Consider the following 21,925-nt stretch of genomic DNA (forward strand, 5'->3'; position numbering starts at 1 on the left):
TATGATAAATTTAAGAAAACTATGCTTTAAAAGAATTCGATTGTGGCGACATTTTGTGTGTTCAAATATTAAACTAAAATTGTAATCATCATCATTAACCCTTTGGTGATGGTAATGTAAAGAAAAAAATATAATTTAAAAAAATCTTTTAAAAATCATTTAAATTATTAAATATTTACTTTCTTTTAGATAGTAATGCCGGGTGAGGAAAATAGATTTATTGAGAAATAGATATGCATATAGAAAACTAGCCAATAGGGAGATAATTATATCGAGCCAACTCTAGTAATAATATAAAAATAAGTAGTTATTCTCCTAATCAAAATTCCTTGAAGTTTAAATTTGTCTCACAATTTTCAGATTTACAATTAGAATGTCGAAGTGTAAGAATCCGTGTACATTGTAAGTTATATTTTAGTTTGGCTTCTACACTGATTAATATCAGCTATTACAGACAATTTTCCACGAAAAAAAAAACAAAAGATCAATCCCAGTTTTGTTATCCAACGCCTTTAATAATGCTAAAATTGTTTTACACCGATTTATACCTTTTTTGACGTCAATAATGATATATAAGATAATATACTTTTAAAAACGTAACAACTTTTCCAGTATTGCTTCGAAACCGGTTAATATCCGCTGGATTAGAACCGGTTCTCAGAAAATTGATATATTGTATCGTATTATAGACAATTTTCAACAAATAGTAAAACCATAATATTTATACTAGTTTTGTTAGCCCAGTTATTCGGCCCCTCGGGCTAACAAAACCGGAATTAATCTTATGATTTATCCCTTTACTATCTTTGGAAAGCTGTCCCTATAGATACAAACACCTCAGACTGATTTTTTTTCTTTTCAGGGAATCTTTGAGTTTAAAACACGAGGAGCCCAACCTTTTTCATCGTTCAGAATGGAACACACAAAGTAAGCCATTTAAAAAATCTACATTCTAATTCTACGGTCTATCTATAACACAAAGTAGCTTGATGTCTGTCCGTCTGTCCGTCTGTCCGTCTGACCGTCTGTCCGTCTGTCCGTCTGAAGCTTAAGATCTCAGTAACCTCTGAACCGATTGGGCTCTACTCTTCAGGGATTATACCTACTGGTCCTGTGATGGTTTTAAGCTATTTTCCTGGGGGGTGGGACACCCTCAACCCCCCAAAAAACTAAAAAAACTACCCCCCCAAAAAATTTTTTTAAATTTTTTTTGTAAAATCTCAGTAACTGCTGAACAAATTGGGCTCTACTCTTCTGGGAATATACCTACTGGTCCTCTGGTGGTTTTAGGCTATTTTCTAGGAGGGTGGGACACCCCAACCCCCCTAAAAATAAAAAAAATCCGTATTTCCATTTTTTTATTTTTTTTTATTTTTGTAAACAAAAACCAGTAATTGGGTTGGGGGAACCCCACTGCACCATGGGGCGAAGCCCCCATGAACCCCCCCCCCCCCAAAAAAAAAAAAAAAAAAATTCACAAAAAATCTTTTTTGGGCTTTTTGTAACTTTTAAATCTTTAAAAAGTTGTTGCAATTATAGGTATTAAATAAAATTTACAGAGGAGAGTTTTCAATTTTTGTGTATATGTGGTCCAATCAGCGGGACTATCAGAGCTTGCACCGCATACAGGGTACTCGCTTATGCTCACCCCGTACGAGATATACGGTGAACAACCTGGGTTTAATTTTTACGAATTGAAATTTTTGTGCATACGGGGCACAACCTGGGTTTAATTTTACCAAAGAGTAATTCGGCAAAGAATAACTTTTTTGTAAATATAACTATAAAATTATTCTGGAGGGTTGACTTTCCATTACCTCATGGGGCGAAGCCCCTAGAGGCTAGGGGCGAAGCCACTAGTTCTAATATCTATAATACAAAGTAGAACGATGTCTGTCTGTCCGTCTGTCTGTCCGTCTGTCCGTCTGTCTGTCCGTCTGAAGCTTAAGATCTCGGTAACCGATGAACCGATTGGGCTCTACTCTTCAGGGATTATACCTACTGATCCTGTGGTGGTTTTAAGATATTTTCTTGAGGGGTGGGACACCCCTAACCCCCCCAAAAACAAAAAAATCCCCCCCTTAGAGGAGACTTCAACGTCAAATAAGGTGGTATCGTACATAAAAAATTAAATTTAACAAACAAAAACATTTAAAGTGCCACTAGAGGCCTCTAGGGGCGTAGCCGCTAGTATAGTAATAAAGTGTCTGGATAGTAATAGGCTATTTAAATTTTAGATTAAAGCCTTGAGGTAATTTAAGGCTCTTAACCTCTCCATTATTACTCCTAGATGCTATGGACGAAGTCACTAGTAAATCTATTATAGGTTTACGTTTTTTGTTGGTATTTAGAGTAATAACTCAAAATTAGCGTTGGCGCTCCTAGAGGCATATGGAATGGAACATACAAATTAGGGAGCAATGCTTCTCGAGAAGGTTGAGGTATTTAAATAAATCACAACCTATGGATCTTTAAGAAGTTCTATTGTTAAAGAGAACCTAAACGTTCCAGCACTTGGTGAGCTATAATGTTACTTTACTTTACGAGCCCAGTTTCATTAAAATAAAAAAAGTATTTTTTAAAGAAACAGAGAAAGTTAAATCTGTCAAATCTTTAGCCTGGCTCTAGTGTAATTTCTCTTAATGTGCTTCTGTATAATGAAAGTCGGCTAAATGGTAGCTAAGGGAGAAGGAGTAGCTCTGAAGGCTAAGGTAGACGGGTCTAGCTGATAAGTTTAGATTAGAAGGACTGAGAGTACTATAGCCTTTTAGGTAATCTTAAGTAATATTCACATAAAACCACAGATAGAAAGTTATCCAAATACATAATATATTGATTATAATGGTTTTAGATCACCCAAGTCTTGGTTATGTCATTTACCGAATAGCCGTCGCAGCAGGTATGAAAATTATTCGATGGTGAGCTACACTGTTAAAAATATTTTTTTTTTAGCATCAGATAATACTATTTATTCTTCACTTTAATGTATAGTATCAATCCGTATGTTCTAGGAAAAAAACCTTATTACGATACAAGGAAGATTCTAATACTGTATTGAGTAATACTTAGTGTTCTATGGAGTAACATGTAGTACTAAATAATGTATTTGTCTGTATAGTATTATCCAATATGCTCTTTGGAATAATATTCAATATGGTAGAAGTAAGTTTTTAATACTCTCCTTCGCAATTTTTGATACCCTCTATCATAATTTTTGATACTCTGTAGAGTATGAAACTGTTTTACTTTGGATGAAAGATCAGTTTATAATATATGATTATTATATGTACATATACATTTTGTTATATCAACAAACATACCAAGCAGAGCCATAAAACATTGATTTAAATGTAAATTTAGTAAAAAAAAATGACTTTAAAGATGATTAGGAGTAAACATGATCCTTAAAAATAAAAACTATGGTCAGTCATAATTACAATAATCAAAACTATAAATCTGAGCATAAATAGTAACATTTCATCTTTGTCTAAAACGACCAAGCAGAAACACTTCCATGAGAGGTGTGCACGAATGGTGTCTGTTTCAATTATTCTTTACAGTACAGATTCGTACCCTAGAAGGTATGAATAGTTACTATTTTAATAAATCATTCTCTTGCGTATTGTCTGATACTCTACAGCGTATCAAATAGTACTAAATCAATAAACATTTCTACAGCGTATTTTCCAGTACACTAGAGTGTATCAAATAGTACTATTTTAATAAACATTTCTGTAGCGTATTTTCCAGTACCCTATAGCGTATCAATCGATACTAAAAAATGTATGGGTTCTGTATAGTAATAATTATTGTGTTATATAGTATTACATAGTGTTATATATTAATTATATAGTTGTAGTGTACTTACGGTTCCAATACTCTCCAGAGTATCAATTGATACTAAATAAAAAAATTATTTTTAACAGTGTACAAAGTTCTTTATATTGCCTATAAATAAAGGGGATACATTTAAAAAAAAAATTGCCGAAAAATCCCGATTGACGTCATATTAGATAAATGGACTATTCTTATATGACGTCATTTAGGATACTTTGGCCAATTTTATAAATAATCTATCCCCTTTTTTATAGGCACTATAAACCACTTCAATTCAAACACTAGACGGGATGGTAAAGTCTATTTTGTTTTTATTCACCATTTTGTTCAGTTCATACAGTGTCAATACAGTTTTTTTAGTTTTCAATGAAATGTTTTTTTTTGTTGCATGCATGATATGTATACTTTAACAGTACGTCTAGAACGTCCAAGCTTTTCATTTTGAGGGGAATAAAATGAGAGTTTTCAAAGTTTAATCTTAGTATTTTTTTTTAAATTTAAGGGGTTAAAATGAAGGTTTCCAAAGTCTGAGAGGAGTAAACTCCCCTTGACATCTAACCAAAGATGTCTATGGTCTGGACCTAGATTGGTTTAGTCATAAACTGCAATGTTTAGCAATATATTATTCTTTGCCTTCCCAAGATACTTTTAAAACAAAATAATCTATTAGTATTAACGTCAATAATCACCTGAAATAAAAATACCATTTTTTTACTTTGATGTATTTCAGAAGTTAAAAATTTTGTATCTCTCATTTTTTTTATTTTACAAAATATAAACATTTTGCAAGAGTTTTTATCTTTTATTTACTTTTGCATTATAACACAACTGTTATATTTATTCTTTACTTCATATATCGGATTTGGTTCTTTCACTCAAATATACTACTTGTCCACCCTATTTGTAATTTTAAAGTTATCTATAGGATCTGCTGTCTATTATCCCGGGCCGGGGTAATTTACTTACATAACCTACAAAAAACTTTCAAAATATGGTTATTTGTGATTCAATTGCATTCGATATATATGAGGGAAACCACTATAGAATTATTTTAGCGTGGAAAACTGAATTCTAAAAAATTTTCACTAAGAAATATATACCTAAATATTCAAAATTGCTGCACTACATAAGACTTTTGTTGTTGTCCTGTACTTGTGTAAAATAAAGTTTGGCAAAAACATATGAGCTAACGAATAAGGAAACGTTATCATAAAACTTTGGGTACTAGTGTAATAAACAGCCCAATGTCCCCTCCCTCCCTGGATATAAATAGTAATAATTAATAATGATTTTAGTAATGACAGCTGGAATAATAGCACATATGATATCAACAAAGGACACGCTGGGTGCAAAATGGTTGATTTATATGACAAATCAGGTGATTAAAATTTTTTGCTATTAACTCAGTAACTTAGGTCGATATGAATATTGATTTTTAAAAATAACATCTAATTAGAAATAAATGTATAAGTATAGATGTTTAATCGAGACAACTACACGAAGACCCTTTTCGTCTGCTAGCAAATTGTTTTCTGTGCCTTTGTAGGGACTCTGCTGTGTTTATATTTCCTACGCTATAAGCGGATTGAAATTTGAATAAGATTGCTGTAGATATAACATTTTTAAGATAATACATAATATAATTACATGAATTCCTTATAGAAGAAACAAGCAGCAATGTTGAGTGTTACTATAGTCTGAATTAGGTTAAACTGATACCTATTTAACTATATATGTACAAAGTAATAATATGATCCTGTTTTAGGGAATCACATTTCTAACCATCCATTACATTCTTTACTCGGTGATTGTCACTTTGAGGTATGTTTTAATTTTTATGATAATTAATTTGAAAAAGAAATAGTTACAGCACAAAAGATTTTTAAATGAAATTTGTAAATTAATTTTTTAATATACCTAAAATACTCTTTCGTACCAAAATGAGTACACTGTTTAACCAATAATGTGTTTTGATTGTTCCCCATTTGGTTGCTCTTGGTCCCATTAAAGGATTGCTTGTCTAAACTTTTGGATCTAGTGCAGCTAACGGTAAAAGGTTTCTGGTAACGATTATCTCAAAAAATCAATGAATTAAGAAATGCCTATAAATAATCTTGAATGATCATTACTTAATAATGTATAGTTATCTCGTGGTGCACATAAATACGCAAGTAAAACATAATTTAAGGCATTTTTTCTTCTGAGAAGCTATCCTTGTGCTTCATTGGATCTTAGCTATTCCAGATTTTTTAAAGGCCTTTTTATGTTACTTAACACGGGTGCGGGCATGATATCTACGTTAAGCCGTTTGACCGATACCAGTCTTTAAAGTTCATAGTAGATATCAGGATACCAGGAACATTTTACCGTGAACTGCACTAGATCCAAACTTCTTGTTTAATTTCAGACACTTTATGAACACAGAGAATGTAAGGTTGTTGGATGAAAAGTTTCCTATTTTGTACTCTTTCTCATGGGGACTTCACAATGCCTTTACGACTTCAGCCTTTCTCATCACACTAGGAAAATTAGATTAACTACAGAAAAGTTTACCATCTTAATTTTTACAAAATTGTTCTAAAAAAGTTGCTTTCAAAAAAAGTTTGGACAGCCTTGCCTCCATGATATAAATTTTTATTTTAAATTTTTCTCCCCTCTCCTCTCCAAATAAAAAAGCTTTGACGTCCTTGGTTTGTTCTTCATACAAACACACCAGTAAGGGAATATTCACAGGCTATTTGGAAGAAGGGGAAAAAAAGAATACCCGTTTTGAGGACAAAATTTAAATACATCTGTATAAAAAGGATTTGCCAAAGAGTTTAAACTATTTCTCATAGTCTGTTATACATAAAAAAGATATTAGTGCAAGTTTTTAAGTATCATTATAGGACAATTATAACATGCATAGATTTACGAAAAGAGCCAACGGCCGGACATAAGACTCTAATTTTAGGTAAGCCCTGCCTTTAAAAAAGCAATCTAATTTTTCCACAGTTTATTGGGGAGTCCTTCACAAGTATGTTGTGGAAAACAACCTCATTGTGTAAGTTAATTAATTTGTTAAATTTTTTTTAAAAATGTTACATGAAGACAGGGATTATAATATCTTATGCAGCATACATCTTATTACACCTATAAAGTAGTAAGGTTTTTTTTTGTCTGTAGCTTAAGATTTTTATAACTACTGGCCCGATTGAGCTCTACATTTTAGAGAAACTTCCCAAAAATTTCGGGATGGTTTCAAGCAATCTTCTTAAACTCCCTAACACTTCGAATACAGAAGGCCCATTTATACTAGGGGTGCAGCGGCTAGTAATTATATAAAGAAGCTACACTGTCCCTTCCTCTAGCTACCATTTTCATATAAAACTAACAAATTACCCTCATTTTATTTTTCCCTCTTCACTGATATTAATTTGTTCTTAATTTTGATGTTTTTAATTTCCATATTATTAAATAAGCTTGTATATATATGCATGCATTACTAAAAAAAACAGATCAACCGACTGTTATTACTAATATATAAACCTTGTTAGTGGTGTCTGGATGAACTTCTTGAATGTATTCCTACATTTGATCAACTCTCTAAGGTATGAATATTTATTCCAGTATGGCTTCAAAACCGACGAAGACCAAACTGCATAACTTTTGCACTACTTTTGACGTCATATTCTCCATCTCTGTTTTAGGGGTTTTCTTTCCCACTTCTCCTCTCATCTTCCTCATTATATGACGGCACAGGAATCAAAAGTGACACAAAAGTTATGCAGTTTGGTCTTCGTCTTCAAAACCGATTTATTTCCGCTGGATTAAAACCGGTTCTAAGCCATGCTGAAAAATCATATATCGTATCATATTATTGTATACATGTAATACATCATTTTCATTTAGATAACATTACTAAAATTTCCATTAATATATTTAATTGTTTCAGTTGCTTGTTGGATATTTTCATTACTGCAAGGTAACATTTTTATATTCAACCATTTAAAAGTTTGATTTCAAAATGGTCCAATGATTATTTTATGATTTTCGCATAACTTTAATGTTTTATGTCCGTTTTTCTCAATTTTTGTGGGTAACAGTATCAAATTAAATTTCCTTTATTCTGTAACTATTTAAGACAATCTTTCTGATTGATTGGCATCTACACTATTTGTTACTTTCTTGAATTTATTAATATTTTTGTACCTCGCTACTTATGGATGTTTCCATCCATGTTGAATTATATATCCTAATTTTGTAGACCCATAAAATTTGGTCACTGGTACCTGGCTGTGTGTTTTGGTCTGTACTACACTACATTCTCTCTCATTTACTGGGCTGCTGGCGGTAAAGGAATTTGCAGGTATTGGCATATCATTTCAGAATCACTATGATATACTTGAACCAATGAAACCAACATTGCGTGGCCTGATCCCTACGGGGTACTTGACAATTTTGAAGTATCTAAAAAAAAACAGCTATAAAAGACCGCCAAGACATGTTTCTAGCGGAGGTACACAACTAAGGAATTACTGACCAGTAATAATACTCCTTTTGATAATATTGAATTAAAGTAAAAGAATAGAGGGGGCTCTAGCTATATGTAACACTACTCAGAGGTTGCCCTTTACTTTTCTGGGTTATACATCTAAACCTATACATTTATCATTATAGATCAGAGACAGATTGTGATCCCTATATTTATCCAATTCTAGATTGGGAAAATAATGCAGGTGAATCCATTTTTAATTACTTGGATATTTCACCAGATTTTCATGTAATCTAATCAAGTGATGATCGTAGCTTGCAAAAATAACGATACCTCTATAACCTCCTTTACCCCATTCCCTCCCTCCAAATGGTTGAACAAACTGAGTAATAAATTAGGTCTATATTAGCAAGTTAAATTGGCGACAAATTCTCCCCTTTCATTATATCCAATACATGTATAATATTCTATATCCATTTATACATCTATTTTCAGAAGTTACATACTTACTTTCATAAATTATATTTTAATTTTGTTCTATAGTACAATTTATGTCTCAGGAAATATCTATTTAATATATACCGCCAATGAAAATGTTAGAATATTTTTTACCAGGCTGAATTAACAACCATGCTTTGGTGTAAAATTGCAAGATGGTGTTTTTTTTGCAATTATTCCATTAATCTATATCTCTTTAGGAATTGCTGTCGGAACTGCCATTGGTTGCATGCTTTTAGCCGTGGCTCTACAGGTTTATATATTTTTGCAAGTATAGCTACTCTGAAAACTCAGCTATGTCGGTCAGTCTCAAATGTTTCACTATTAGTTTAGAAGGTTATTGTTTGATGAAAGAAATAGAATATGGAAAGGAATAGTATTTCCAGTATGGCTTCGAAACCAAGTAATATACGCTGGATTAGAACCTGTTCTCGGCAATACTGAAAAATCATGTATAGCATCGTATTACTGACAATATTAAAAAAATATATTTACCTCCCAAAAAAATCAACATAGATGAGCATAAAAGAATAACGAATTTATTAATACCTAGATTACCAGATTATCTTGTACTCTTGTGAGGCGAAACTTGTAGCTGGCTAAACTAACGATAACCCCATTCACCACCTTTATCCCATCCCCTCCCCTCCTACTGAATGAACCAATTGACCAATAAGCGATGTCGATGTTAGCACCCTTAATTGACGCCATCTTTTTCCGCTGTCATAAAATCCACGTATATCCTACATCTCTAAAACAAGGATGACAACATCCATAAGTAGCGAAGCACAAAAAATCGTAGATGGGAATACGTACAGGTAGATTTAAAAGGTTTTTACTAAAATCAAGAATAGATTTATTGGATAAAATAAATATGAAACCTTGTTTTATTTTGTATGATGACGATGGTCAAAGTAAATTATATTAAAGATGCTCATAACAATAGGAAAAATTATTTTGATACTGATATCCCATAAAAGTTTGAAAATTAGATCAAAATAAACAAAGATCTTGGGAAATATGTAAAACATATAAAAATAGCCAAAAACCTGATAAAAGGCAGTCTGGCCGCCATGGTTGTTTTCTTAAAACGACAAAAAATTTAATTTTTAAATCCTTAAAAACTTTAAAAATTTGGAAAATCGGACCATATACACTGAAGATATGGAAAAAAGTGTTAAATATATTTATAAATAGCCTAAAACCTGCCAAAAAGGCAGTCTGGCCGTCATGGTTATTTCCTTTAAAGGCGGGAAATTTAATTTTGATATCTACAACTGAAAAAATTTTGAAAATCGGACTATAAACACTGAAGATATGGAGAAAAATGTTAAAAATATAAAAAAAAACAGCCTAAAACCTGCTGAAAAGGCAGTCTGGCCGTCATGGTTGTCTTCTTTAAAAGACGGGAAATTTAATTTTGATATCTATAACTGAAAAAATTTTGAAAATCGGACCATACACTGAAGATATGGAGAAAAATGTGAAAAATATAAAAATAGCCTAAAACCTGCTAAAAAGGCAGTCTGGCCTTCATGATTGTTTCTTGAAACGACAGGAAATTTAATTTTGATATCTGTAACTGAAAAAAGTTTGAAAATCGGACCATAAACACTGAAGATATGGAGAAAAATGTGAAAAATATAAAAATAGCCTAAAACCTGCTAAAAATCGGTCCGACCGCAAATGATGTTTTATAGTCAATTGTGCTCCTTAATAATGGGAATGTTGACAAAATTTCAGCATTCTATCTTTTATAGGAGCTGAGTAAATCCCATTTCCCCCATAGCGTTACGGACTGACGGACTGACGGACTGACTGACTGACGGACTGACTGACGGACGGACAAAGTGAATTATAGAGTAGCTTCGCTACTAAAAAGGCATATCTAACTATAATTTTAATTTTAGGGAGTATTGTATGGATTGTATTGTCTGAGACTTTTCATCAAGAAGAAAATTAATTATTCTAGCGTTAATACTTCATAAATTTGTATTCAAATTAACCATTTTCTGTTTTTAGTAGCGAAGCTACTCTATAATTCGATATGTCCGTCCGTTAGTCCGAAACACTAGGGGGTAATTGAGAATTATTCAGCCGCTATTAAAGCTAGACCTCTATTGCTTCTTGACAACATTCCCAGTATTATAGAGCATATTTAACAACCATTTGAATGCTTTTAAGCTTCTTTTTAATCGCTTTTAACTTTTTTTTATTAAATTTAACATATCTTTGGATTTTACTGATTATGGTCTGATTTACAATTTTTCTCAAAATTATATTTCACGTCGTTCTAAGGAATTTTCGTTTTCCTAGATGAAAAGACAAGTAGCTTGATTTATTTGCACATATTTTTAGTTTCCTCTACTGATTTTCCCGAAAAACATCATGCACCAAAAGACATATTATTCATGTTTCGAAGGTTTTGCGATTTTTTTCATTTCTTATATCTTAAATTCTTGTTTCCTTCTTTTTTTTTCTTCTTCTCACTGATTATTTGATTTACAATTCACTTTGTGGCAATCCATGATTTATTTTATGCTACGCTACTTATGGATGTTGTTATCCATAATCCATGTATGGTTATTTAATATGTATATTATTTTCCGCAACTAAGATATCAATATTGATCTCCAGTTTAGTTTAGTAGTCTTTTATCGTTGAAACAAGCAAAATACCTTGTGTTACCAGCTTGTTAATAAACATAAACTACAGGGTATTTCTAGAAAAAAGTTACCATGTAACTATGCTATTTTTGCAATTATGTGATTTTTATTTTTATTTTGTTTTAAGCTAAATATAAACAGATAAAAAAATCAGGCAATGTTGTAATTTTTTGTGTTCAATTATATGTATTATTACCTAATACCTTTATCTAATTGGAACGGTATTCTTCTTTGATTTCAAGTGATCATCAAGAAAACCTAAGGGCATCATCCACTTGTAATAGACAACCAACCCTTTTATTGCATGACCTTTGTCTGAGAAGTCCTATCTAACTGTGCATGCATGGTAATGGCTTGTATCCATTTAATGGCAAAGGCATTCCCTTAACTCTAACTATTTATGCCACGCACCTGACATAGCATCAGTAGGATTCATTTTTAATGTCTTAGTTATGACGCAGTGTCGGACCGAGATTCGAACCTATCACCTCCCCGGCGACGAGCACTACGTGTTGAGCCACGGTCGCGGGTTCACGTTAAAGTATTCCTAGTAACGATTATCTCCACAAAATTATGAACTTTAAAGGCTGCTAACGGCCGTACGCTCGCACAAAATTGTAACCGACAAAATAAGGCCTACATATATCCTGGAATAATCATTACTCAAGAATGCAGAGTTATTTCGCAATGCATATAAATGCTCCAAAAGACTTATTTAACGCTATTTTTTTTTTCAGTGAAGCTTTCCCTGTGCATCGTTGTATGTTGGCTTTTTCAGATTATTATTAAAGGCCTTGTTATGCCACTTAACACGGTATGTGCGGGCATGCCATGTACATTTAGCCGTTTGGCAGCTAGCAGCCTTTGAAGTTCATATAATTGTGTAGATAATCGTTACGTTTGAAAATATTAAAGCTACATATTTGAAATAAAACTAAATGGAGAATGAGAGAAGAAGTTTTGAATATTTAACCTTTATATCTCAAAATCTAGGTCAATGCAATATTAGAAAATATTCCATATATCTATAATTGATCTAATTTAAAACCGTTTTTTTGAGATATTTCAATAAAACTTTTTTTAGGGGGGAAAATGAGGGGTTTGAAAGGTTTAAGGCGGGTAATATAATATTTTTTTTTAGAATGGGAGGGTAAATAGAGTGTTTTCAAATTTCGAGGGTGGTGAACATCACTTTACCCCTACCCTTTGACATCTTATGGGTGTATTTATAGAACAAGTATGATAACATCAAAGCATAAAATGAAAACCAGTCGAGAAAAATAATATTTCTCCTGTAGATTAAGTTATAGTTATTGTACTTTACGAGGGGTTAAAAATGGTCCCAAATGAAAGTGAAAGGAATTTCACCCAATATTGTCAAGTTTTACATTTATATCGGCTTCTTATGTAAATATACTTCCTAGATGGTATCACTTTCTAAAGGATATGTATTTTTTTACAGGGTGCACAAATATAATAATGTATCGCATCGTATTATAGACAGCTTTCAGAAGATATTGAAATGAAAAATTATAAAATTAAAACCAGTTAGCCCCGAGGGGCCGAAGGCACGGAATACCAAAACTAGTATTAATCTTATGATTCCTAATTAATATTCTTCAAAATTGTCTGTAATATGATGCTATAGATGATTTTCTAGTATGACTGATAACATGTTTTTATTCAGCGGATATTAATCGGTTTCGAAGCCATACTGGAAAATCTTTGTAAAACGCAAATACACTCCGGCACAAATGCAATAAAAAAATAAAACTTTTAACAATCAGGCTTTCAACAGTAAAACATTTTTTGTTTAATCTATTTCATAACCAATTGATTGATAAAGTTTTCCATTTCAGGTAAGCTTCACATAGGACCACTGATGGTTTTAGCCATTTTCCTTTTAAAGTCATTGGATGGTTTTAGGCAATTTTTCTGATTTTCCTATAATTTCGAATACATTACCCGAGATGCTAGTGGCGCAGCCGCTAGTTAGTAAAACGTGGTAAGAACAGACCTAAATAAGAAAAAAATAGCATAATCCTTTAGTAACAGGATGTTTGTTTGTCTGTGTGTTTGTTTGTTTGTACCAAAGGATCTCGCTATTTGCTAAACCGATATGGTTCTCCTTTACAGGGTAGCTTTTCATAGGTCCTGGAAAGGTTTATAACTATTTATTGGGAGGGTATTGATTATAAAATAGATTGACAAGAAACAATTTTACGTGTCCCTAGAGGCCTCTAGGGGCGTAGCCGCTAGTCTTCAAGAAAATATTACTATATTCTACGCATTCTATTTAATTATCAATGTAATGATCTTTGTTAGAGTAAATACTTTTGAGTCAGCCTGTACTACAATGTAAAAAGTAATTCTACTACGTGCGTTGTACTCTTTTAAGGTTTCACACTATCTTCTACGAAAAAGATAATCTTTAAAGTGAAAGTTAAAGAAAATGGTGACATATTGACAATCCCTTTACAAAATTAACAGAATAGGTTTGTGTGACTCGCTGAACCGATATGATTTTTCTTTACTGTGTAGACTCTCATACATTCTGGGAAGGTGTATTACTATTTTGGTGGAGAGTATCACTAACCCCCCAAATAATATCACCCCTAGAAAAAATACTCCCCCTTAATATTTTGTACTTTTCTTTTTCTTAAATTGAAAGTGAAGGAGGATATAATCTAGGGCTCTAGGGGCGAAGCTGCTAACAACAATAACTAAAATAAGACAAATCTTAAATTTCATTTTATACAAGTTTTATATCAGTTCGATAGGCTTACAATTTACATACATAATCAAACCTACAGACGGACTTCAACAAATGACAAAGATATATATAGATGTAGTGTAAATGGAAAAAGAAGAAGGAAATATTACTATGTTTATTGTTTATTTTATTCAGATTTATAATAATGGTGCCATATTAACATTTTATAGAAAGCAAAGTATTAAAAAGAAAAAAAATCAATATTTTATTTGTTTTATTGCAAATTAATTGTATAATAGTGTATATAAAGTTCTTTTTGGCAATTATAAAATATTCTTAAATATGCATTAGAAAATGTTTTAAGAAAATATAAATAATATCACAAGAACAGTTAACTATCAATAACCCTTACAAAAAGATTAATTTGAAAAATGTTCTTTTTGAATTTTAAGCATATCCTTTGCTCTTCCTTCTCTTCTTCTTGGAATTCTTTCTTTTGTTTCTTTTAAGAGTGCTTGAGCGACTTTTAGATCCATTCCTACTTTTACCATCTTCTCTCGCCTCAGTATCTTCCTCTTTATCATTATCTTGCTCAGCTTTGCTAGAATTATCAACTGTAGCAGTTGTATCTACTTCTCCAACTCCACTTTCCTCCTGATCACTTGCAGAATTTCTTGACCCTGTCGTTGATCTCTCCAAGCTTGATTCAGGAGATTCTGTAGTGTTAGTAATATCCTCTCTGCCAAGATCCCGAGACATCTTATCTTCCTTAACTAGTTTGGCAAAGTATTGAACTATTTTTGCTTTCACTTGTTCTTTGTCTAGAGAGGAAGTGCTAGCTGAGGTAGCTTTAAATAGTTCATCTGCTGACAGGGGAACATCGACAAGAACCTTTTCATGGCTACCAACAAGTTCATCAATTGAAAGATATGATATTTCATTTGTTGATGCAGCATGTCTAATAAAAGCTTGATCATCTTTTAGTTTCTTCTTTTCTTTGTCATTATTGTGTGCTTTTTCAATTAGACTCTTCAGAGGTTGGTCAATGTTTTCAGCAATATATTCAAATATTTCTACAGATTTAGCTAGTTCTTTTCTTTCTTTTAAGTCTTTGGATTGTTTAAGTCTTCTAGGTGTTGTCTTTGGAATAAATGGAGTTGCATCATAGTCTTGAATTGCAGATGAAGGTGTTGAATCAATCAAGATAGGCAAGTCTTCATCATTATCAATCTCAAGTGCTTCTTGACTCTTAGCACTTGTTGTCTTTACATCTATTGTTATTTTTCTCAATATACTGATTGATTTTGGATACTCTTTTGAAACTACATCTGTAAAAGTTTCTCTGCCATTTTCAATTATTTCCTCATCATTATTACCATTTAAATGAGGAGCTCCAGAAACCATTTCATTATCTAAGTCTTCCTTCAATATTTCATTTTTAACTTGATCAGTGTCTATGCTTTTTGAGACATTATCAACAATATTTGATACATCCTTGTTAGCAGGTAAATTTCCTAAAACTGTATTTAAGTCAGTACTCTGTACATTATTTTCCACTATTTTATTTTCCTTCTTCTTTCTTTTAAGTGTGCTTGTGAGAATTTCTTTTGAAATATCATCAGCCATTACATCAATTGCTTCAACAAAGTGAGCAGAAAGTCTGTTTTCAGTCTTTGAATGAACATTTAAGTTTTCTTTATTGGATGCTTGTTGTTCTGAATGGTGGTTTTCAGATTTAAAATCTGTATTTTGAAATTCATTTAATGAGTTTTCAGTTTCCACTGCCCTTGATTCACCTGGATTTTCAGTTGTTAAGTTCTCCTCATTATTAATTTTGGGTTCATTCATTGATTCAATATTTAGCATATCTAACTCTTTTGGCAGTTCAGTAATTACCTCTTCCATCACTTGGTTAGTTACTTCTTCAATAAAAGTTTTAACCTCAGTAGAGATATCAACTGATATATTTGTGTTTTCTGTAACCTGTGATTCACAGATTTCTTCTTGGATGTTTTCATTCTTTGACTCTTTTTGTTTTACATTTTCAATTTCTGTAACTATTTCTGGTGATTTACTCATCTCTGCTTCAATTTTCTCTTTTGATGGCTCATTTTCAATAGTATTATTTATTTCATTTTCTGATTCCACAACTGTTTTAGATTCTTCAATTCGTGATTCCATGAGGTTCTCTACAGTTTTTTCTTCTTGTGCATTACTTTCAATAGTTTCTGATGTTACAATTTCTACTTTCAATTTTTCCATTGGTAGTTCAATTCTTGCATCTACAATATTGTCTTTTGTTGCTTCGTTTTCTGATCCAGTTCTTACAGTTTTTTTATTTGCTTCAACATCCTCTTTAATGGTAATTTCATATTTGGTTGAAATACATTTATCAGCTTCAGGACTTTCTGCTGCAAAGTTATTGGAGTTATCATTTGTCAAGGCAATTTCCTCCTTGGGATTTTCTTGATGCTCTTTAACTTCTTCTGGTTCTATATCATCAAAACTTAATGGAACATATTCCTGTGTTTCAACCTCTTTGATTCCCATATCAATATTACCAGGTTTGATATTTAACCAAGCTAGTATAGAGTTTCTATTTTCAGACTCTTGCTGTTTATTTTCAACATTGGACTGATCTTCATTTTGGTCCTCACATGAATCTTGTTTATTTAGCACAGTTTCTTTATTTTCATTATGAGCCTTTATGGTATTTTCTCCTTCATTACCTAACTTTAGTGTCAAAACTCCATGTACACAGTTTTCTGATGTCTCTTCATCACTGTTCTCATGATTCTCAGATTCACTTGTAGTTTTAGCAACATTAAGCCAAGCAAGAACAGCATCTTTATTTTCTGAAACAGGCTCTGATATCTCTATTGCAGTGTTCCCTTCCTTAATTTCAACAGTATCAACAGTGTTAATCTCTTTTGTAGCAGTGCTATTTTTTTGAGGTTCACCTTTAGGCTCATGAGAATCATCATCTAGGGATTGCATAGTCTCTTCTTTGATTGATTGACAAATAGGATCTCTGACAATATCCCATTCTGCTTCATCTTGATCAAGGAGATCAACAAGTTCTTGTTTAGATAAGCTGCTACAGAATGAATCTTTTCTTGTGTCTACTGATTGTACAGATATCTTTCTGTCTCTACTGATACTCTTTTCTGTATCCTGATCAAAATCATTAAGTTTTTCTGAGCTGAGCATTTTTACAACCTCTTCAATCTTCTCAGGAAAAACAATGTCTCTTGCATTAGAATTATGTCTGTCACCAAAATTGGAAGAATAAGAGTTGTTTGGAACCATTCCTGAAACAGCAAGATCTGAATTGTTTGGAGGAATGGCACTTAGAGGCAAATCATTATTATTAAATTTTATATTCAAAAAGTTCTCATCAATTTGATAGTCACTGTTTGTGGAATGTCCATCAATTCCATTTTGATTGCTTGTTGAACATTCAACATTTTCTAAAGAAGGAGGATCAATATTATCCATTTGAATCTTAAAGTCAGTGTAAGATTCTTTGTATTGGAGTATATCTGAATGTAGTTTACTGGCAAGAGCTCTTAGTGGATCCACAGGAGATGGAGATTTTTCTTTGGGAACTGCTTCAACAGGATTTACTTCAGCTACAACTGTTTGTGGTTCAGGCTTTTGAATATCTTCATATATAGATTCAACAACTTCTTTCTTTTCAGGTTGAGCAGTTTCTTCATCAGCATAAATTATGTCCTCTTTAGGTTTGAATGGAACCTTTTCTTGTTCCTTAATAATTTTCTCTTCTTTAGAAGTAGTTTCTTCAACTTTTTCATCTTCATCTTTTGTCTGAGGAATGATACATTTGAAAAATGTCTGTTTGAACCAATCAGCAGTAAATGCTTTAGGTTTAGGTTTAACAATACTTTTCATCTTTAAGCCATCCTTGAACATTTCATTCTTCATAAGTTCAAAGTAAACTAGACCCATTTCCTGGAACGCACCCAGAGTTGTGGCTATTTTAAAATAGAACTGTAGGAAGTACATATATCTTGGGTTAACAAAGACATCATCTTGAACAGGCAGCTTTGGAGGTTTTCTTGCAAGTAATTTGTGAATACCTCCCTTTTCAACCTTCTTCTCATATTTAGTTAGTTTCTTGTACCAAGCCATAACCTTTTCAGGTTCTTTTATATTCAAAACTGGCCTGAGACTTGTAACAATCATAAATTCAAGAACATATCCCCTTCGTATAAGAGATCTAAAATCTGCCATATTATTAGGTAGCCCATGTTCTTCTAGTGTAGTTTCAAATGTTTCCAGAACGTTTTTTAATTCTTGGAAATAATGTCTGAATGTGAACTCATATAGGTCTGTGTCATGGCCATTGACTTCCAGGAATGGGTAGATACACCACATCAGATCACTGCATACAGAACCTTAAACAGACAAAGGTTAACTTTGATACGTGCTTTATTTTTTTATTATAACAAAACATGTTAAAACAAAGCTCTTGAATTAAGAAATAAATTATCATAGGTAAGTTAATTTAGCACGAACCTTTAAAACTTGAAAAACTTTAAAATTAAGTTATCAATAATAGCAATATGTAAAAAAAATGATAAAGAATAAAAACTGACCTAAAAACCCCTGTTGCCAATCAATAAGCATAGATTCAACTCCTTCACAAGCTAAATCTTTTAATTCCTCATCTTCAAAATCTACATCAATCTTTCTAAACATAATATTCATAGTATTATATTCGTAGTGGCATTTAAATAAAAGCATAAAACTCTAACAACAAAAGCAGAGAATGTCAGGGAGGAAAGGACATTGGACTTTTTATTACACTAGTCCTCAAAGTTTTATGATAACGTTTACTTATTAGCTGATTTAACAACTTTGGAGACTTTTGATTGGTTGGTTCATTAGGTTAAGAGTCCAAAAATTCAACCACTAATTGTAATCTACAGATGGGGTAATTTTGTGTATCATAATTGGGGATGTATATCAATTTATCGGTCATTTTCTTATCCCTTTAGATCCCTAAGGGAAAGTATAAATGGTTCGGTTAATATAAAATTGTAATCTATGATGTAATTGTTATCAATAAAAAAGTATAACTGTGCAGTGCTGCTTTTCAAAAAGAAAGATATGACTTTAAATATCTTTATGGTGGGTTAGCAACTTTTATAATGTACAAAAGAATTTTTTTTTTACTAAAACTCTCAAGTTATGAGAATTAAGAAGGATTGAATAAAGCGAAATATATATTCTACTGGAGAAGCATGTTCTTGTTTGTGTAGTATAGCTCTATGCTCTATATTTTAAAAATATTTACCTAAACATGAAGTTATTGGGTTTAGCATCTCCATGGCATAAAGTATTCAACTTCGAGACGTTGGAATCTTCTAAAACCTAAAATATTTCCAACCAATTATAAAAGAAAACAATAGTTGATATAATAATTTTCCCTTGATAAATCCTTATATTAGCACCCTGGCCTCTTGGGGCAGTAAAAGAACCTAATATCCCAAAAGAAATTAAATACATAAAGCTTCCCTCAATAGTATTAAACCATCTAACTTGTCCTTTCTGAACTTTTACCTTTGACGAATAAATGTTGTATGAAAATTTGGGTAGGTTTTAAGCTATTATTTTTACCTGTAAAATTTGCATGAGGTATCCCTCCATTTTTCTCATGTATTGTGTTATATTCTTTAATTCAGGGTCTAACTCTTCCACATATCTAAAAAAAAGTAGGATTATGACAGGATAATGGTAGATAAATTACTCAAGGGAAATAGATTTAAGTGGATATATTATCTACTTTATAATTGTTTGTATTCTTTGAACATATTTTATATTAAAAATAATTACATAACTGTTTGTTTAATGCAATTATCAAAATGTTATTAACGGATTTTTCTAAATCATTAAAATATTTTATCAATGCTTTGCAAATTATTCTATTATAAAAAATCAAAAGAAAGGAATTTTTATTAGAAATGTGATTCTTTTTTAGGTGAAACTTTGATAAGTTCAATACAAAAACAGCTTACAATGGAGAATTCAATCATTTCAGTATTATTGAAATATTAAGCAACAGACAAAAATCCTTTCTACTTTATATTATAGGATACGTATAACCTGATGAATGGAGAGAAATAGGTTGTCAACATGGTTTTTTGTTCTTCTTTACAAAGAATATCCTAAAAATGCAAATACATTAATTGTAATAATAGATGTAGATTTTCTGGTCGTCAATTTAGGTTGCTACTTGTGTCCTCATTTACTGGTCAGCTCTTTCCTCCAAGAGAGGAGTGTATAGGGTAAAAGAATTGGTTGGGGGGATATAGTTATAATTAGCTGGAAGGACCATTTTATCAAAGTAGGCGAAAATATGGTGCAACATTCAAGTTCAAGATTAAAATGAGTAAAGTAATATATTGTGCTTTTAGGTAGCTTTATAATTGTCCATCGAGTCTTTCCTTGTCATTTTTAAACGAATAGAAAACTATATGAAGCTAAATACACTAGGCTGCAGCTTCAATTTTGTTCGTTGTATGGAAATTATAGAAACAGAAATCTGCAATAAATATAGGTGTCTAGTTAGGTCTTTCAGACAAAGATCGTACAAACGAATAATAACATACTCAAGAACTTTATTAACATAACTTGTTCAAAGCATATGAACACAAAATGTAACTTTTTTTGGATTACCTTAATTTGGATTTGTTCCTCGATGTTTGGAAACTTTTTGATGACAGCCTCGTTTCCTCCCAAGCTATTCTTGTACACCAAACCTTACAAAAATAAACAAACAATGAAAATAAATAAATTTTGTGAAACAAGGAGTTTTAAAAAAACGTCATAACTATGTTTTTTTTTATCCATCTTTCTTCTGTTACACCCTCTAACGGATTTATTATTACTTGGATCTTACACCAGATTATTATGTACTCTAATAAAGTTAAACTTGAGGCTGCATAAAAAAAAGATCCTCAAATCCATCCGCTTAGCCCAACCCCTCCCTTCATACTTGATGAACAAATTGACCAATAAATGATTTCCTGTTGGCAAGTTAGCAACCTTAATTAACGACAATTTTTTCTTCTGTCATAATATGATATTTTGAGGTAGTTTATCAATGAATGTTCATTTTTATGTTAACTCTTCCTTTTAATTTTTTTTGACATTTATTGCAGTTCGAATTTGTATGTCTTTGTAAACGCGAATTTATTACAAATTACCAACATTCCCAATACGACATGGAGATTACTTAACAAGGATGACAACATCCATAAAAGCGAAGCTCTGAAACGGTAGGACAAACGGACACTAACACTTGTATAGTGTCAGAACTGAATAATCAGAATATAAATGTCGAAGCAAAATTGTAAGTAAAATTGTTGAAAAACTGCTTGATACAGATTAATGTTTATGGACATACTTAAAATTTTTAGTACTTGATTATAGAGTTGCTTCGCTTATAATATTGTACTTTGTTGTCCCAGGAATCATTACACCAAAAATCAGATCAATCGGATTATTAGATCACATAAAAATTTGTTGTTAAAAAAGTAAAAAAATCAACATGTTTAAAATGGACGTACGGACATTCTGGTAATGATTATAGAGTTGCTACGCTTTCTAAATCGTACCTAACTACTACAGGAATCACCATGCAAAGTTTGAAATCAATAGGACAATTCTAACATGCCTAAATTAGCGAAAAAAAGCTATCCGTTACAGACG

The 21,925-nt window shown here is 31.8% G+C and overlaps 2 protein-coding genes across 2 annotated transcripts in view; one reads left to right on the forward strand and one right to left on the reverse strand.

Moving 5' to 3' along the window:
• Positions 1-339: 339 nt before the first annotated feature.
• Positions 340-11,635, forward strand: LOC145311952 (protein rolling stone-like). Its single transcript, XM_080151021.1, has 13 exons — positions 340-402; positions 863-927; positions 2,852-2,899; positions 5,133-5,215; positions 5,603-5,658; positions 6,245-6,358; positions 6,830-6,880; positions 7,374-7,427; positions 7,772-7,801; positions 8,084-8,185; positions 8,497-8,555; positions 9,010-9,062; positions 10,720-11,635. The coding sequence occupies exons 1-13, from the start codon at positions 374-376 to the stop codon at positions 10,795-10,797; spliced, it is 822 nt and encodes a 273-aa protein (XP_080007147.1). The 5' UTR covers positions 340-373; the 3' UTR covers positions 10,798-11,635.
• A 2,714-nt stretch (positions 11,636-14,349) lies between these two features.
• The window catches only part of LOC145311954 (uncharacterized), a 214,592-nt gene continuing 207,016 nt past the window's right edge, over positions 14,350-21,925 (reverse strand). Inside the window, exons 8-13 of the mRNA XM_080151025.1 lie at positions 20,891-20,973; positions 20,318-20,379; positions 19,832-19,916; positions 19,509-19,585; positions 18,808-18,902; positions 14,350-18,606 (exon numbers count right to left, since the gene is read on the reverse strand). Of these exons, the coding sequence (XP_080007151.1) occupies positions 14,636-18,606; positions 18,808-18,902; positions 19,509-19,585; positions 19,832-19,916; positions 20,318-20,379; positions 20,891-20,973 (4,373 nt within the window). The 3' untranslated portion in view covers positions 14,350-14,635. The remainder of the gene's footprint in view (positions 18,607-18,807; positions 18,903-19,508; positions 19,586-19,831; positions 19,917-20,317; positions 20,380-20,890; positions 20,974-21,925) is intronic.

Source organism: Acartia tonsa, chromosome 2 (genome assembly GCF_053477335.1).
Source record: "Acartia tonsa isolate MP-2025a chromosome 2, ASM5347733v1, whole genome shotgun sequence".
Classification (NCBI taxonomy): domain Eukaryota; kingdom Metazoa; phylum Arthropoda; class Copepoda; order Calanoida; family Acartiidae; genus Acartia; species Acartia tonsa.

Bases quoted from the DNA above. Each gene is read 5' to 3' on its own strand.
- LOC145311952 (XM_080151021.1), top strand. From the start codon at position 374: ATGTCGAAGTGTAAGAATCCGTGTACATT. The intron at 7,802-8,083 runs GTAACATTTTTA...CTAATTTTGTAG, and splicing joins GATATTTTCATTACTGCAAG to ACCCATAAAATTTGGTCACT. The intron at 8,186-8,496 runs GTATTGGCATAT...TTATCATTATAG, and splicing joins GGCGGTAAAGGAATTTGCAG to ATCAGAGACAGATTGTGATC.